Source organism: Agrilus planipennis, unplaced genomic scaffold, assembly GCF_000699045.2.
Source record: "Agrilus planipennis isolate EAB-ADULT unplaced genomic scaffold, Apla_2.0 scaffold16, whole genome shotgun sequence".
Taxonomy (NCBI): Eukaryota; Metazoa; Arthropoda; class Insecta; order Coleoptera; family Buprestidae; genus Agrilus; species Agrilus planipennis.
In genome coordinates this window covers 830,244-830,914 of record NW_020438946.1, presented here as the reverse complement: position 1 = coordinate 830,914, position 671 = coordinate 830,244, and the positions used below count along the sequence as shown (strand labels likewise).

At 33.4% G+C, this 671-nt stretch overlaps 1 protein-coding gene across 1 annotated transcript in view; it reads right to left on the bottom strand.

Moving 5' to 3' along the window:
• LOC108744641 (retinal homeobox protein Rx3) overlaps positions 1 to 444 on the bottom strand; it is a 5,092-nt gene extending 4,648 nt beyond the window's left edge. The window contains exon 1 of the mRNA XM_018480504.1: positions 126 to 444. Within this exon, the coding sequence (XP_018336006.1) occupies positions 126 to 332 (207 nt within the window). The 5' untranslated portion in view covers positions 333 to 444. The remainder of the gene's footprint in view (positions 1 to 125) is intronic.
• Positions 445 to 671: the final 227 nt, after the last annotated feature.

Genomic DNA, 671 nt, shown 5'->3' with positions numbered 1-671 from the left:
TTAATAAATTATAAAATTATTTTATTTGTAAAGTACAATACGTTAATTTGATACAAAAGCGAAATTTTATTTAAAAGTTCTTTTAGAGTTATATGGGTACATATGTAAAGAACTTGACAACTAACCTGTACTCTTGCTTCTGATAAACTGATTCTTAAAGCAACTTCTTCCCTTAGGAAAACGTCTGGATAATGTGTTTTTTGAAATAGTGCTTCTAACTCTTGAAGTTGTTGAGGACTGAAAGTAGTTCGATTTCTTCTCTGTCTTCTTCGTCCAAACATGTACTCAGTTAACAAATCACCCGGTAATGGAGATAAGTAAGGACCAGCCATAATCACTTTGATTATTTATTAATCGAACGTTAAACAATTTTACTATAAACAATCTAAAATCAATCTAAAGGGTTGTTTACTAAGGAGCGCTTTTCCTCTATTGAAGTTTGAGTTTAAAGTACCTGTTATCAAAACAGTTGTTAGCTTTGAATAATCTGATAATTTTGATTATACTGAAAATTTAAATAGCGTCCGGAGTTGATTGCGAGGGTTGCTCCACCCCTGGATTATTCTGATTGGTCGGATAGGGAAGAGGAAGACCGGAATACGGGAGAGCGCCGGCTCCGTTTTTACCCTAATTGAATTTAATAACTTTATCCCTAAATCGCAAAACGGTTA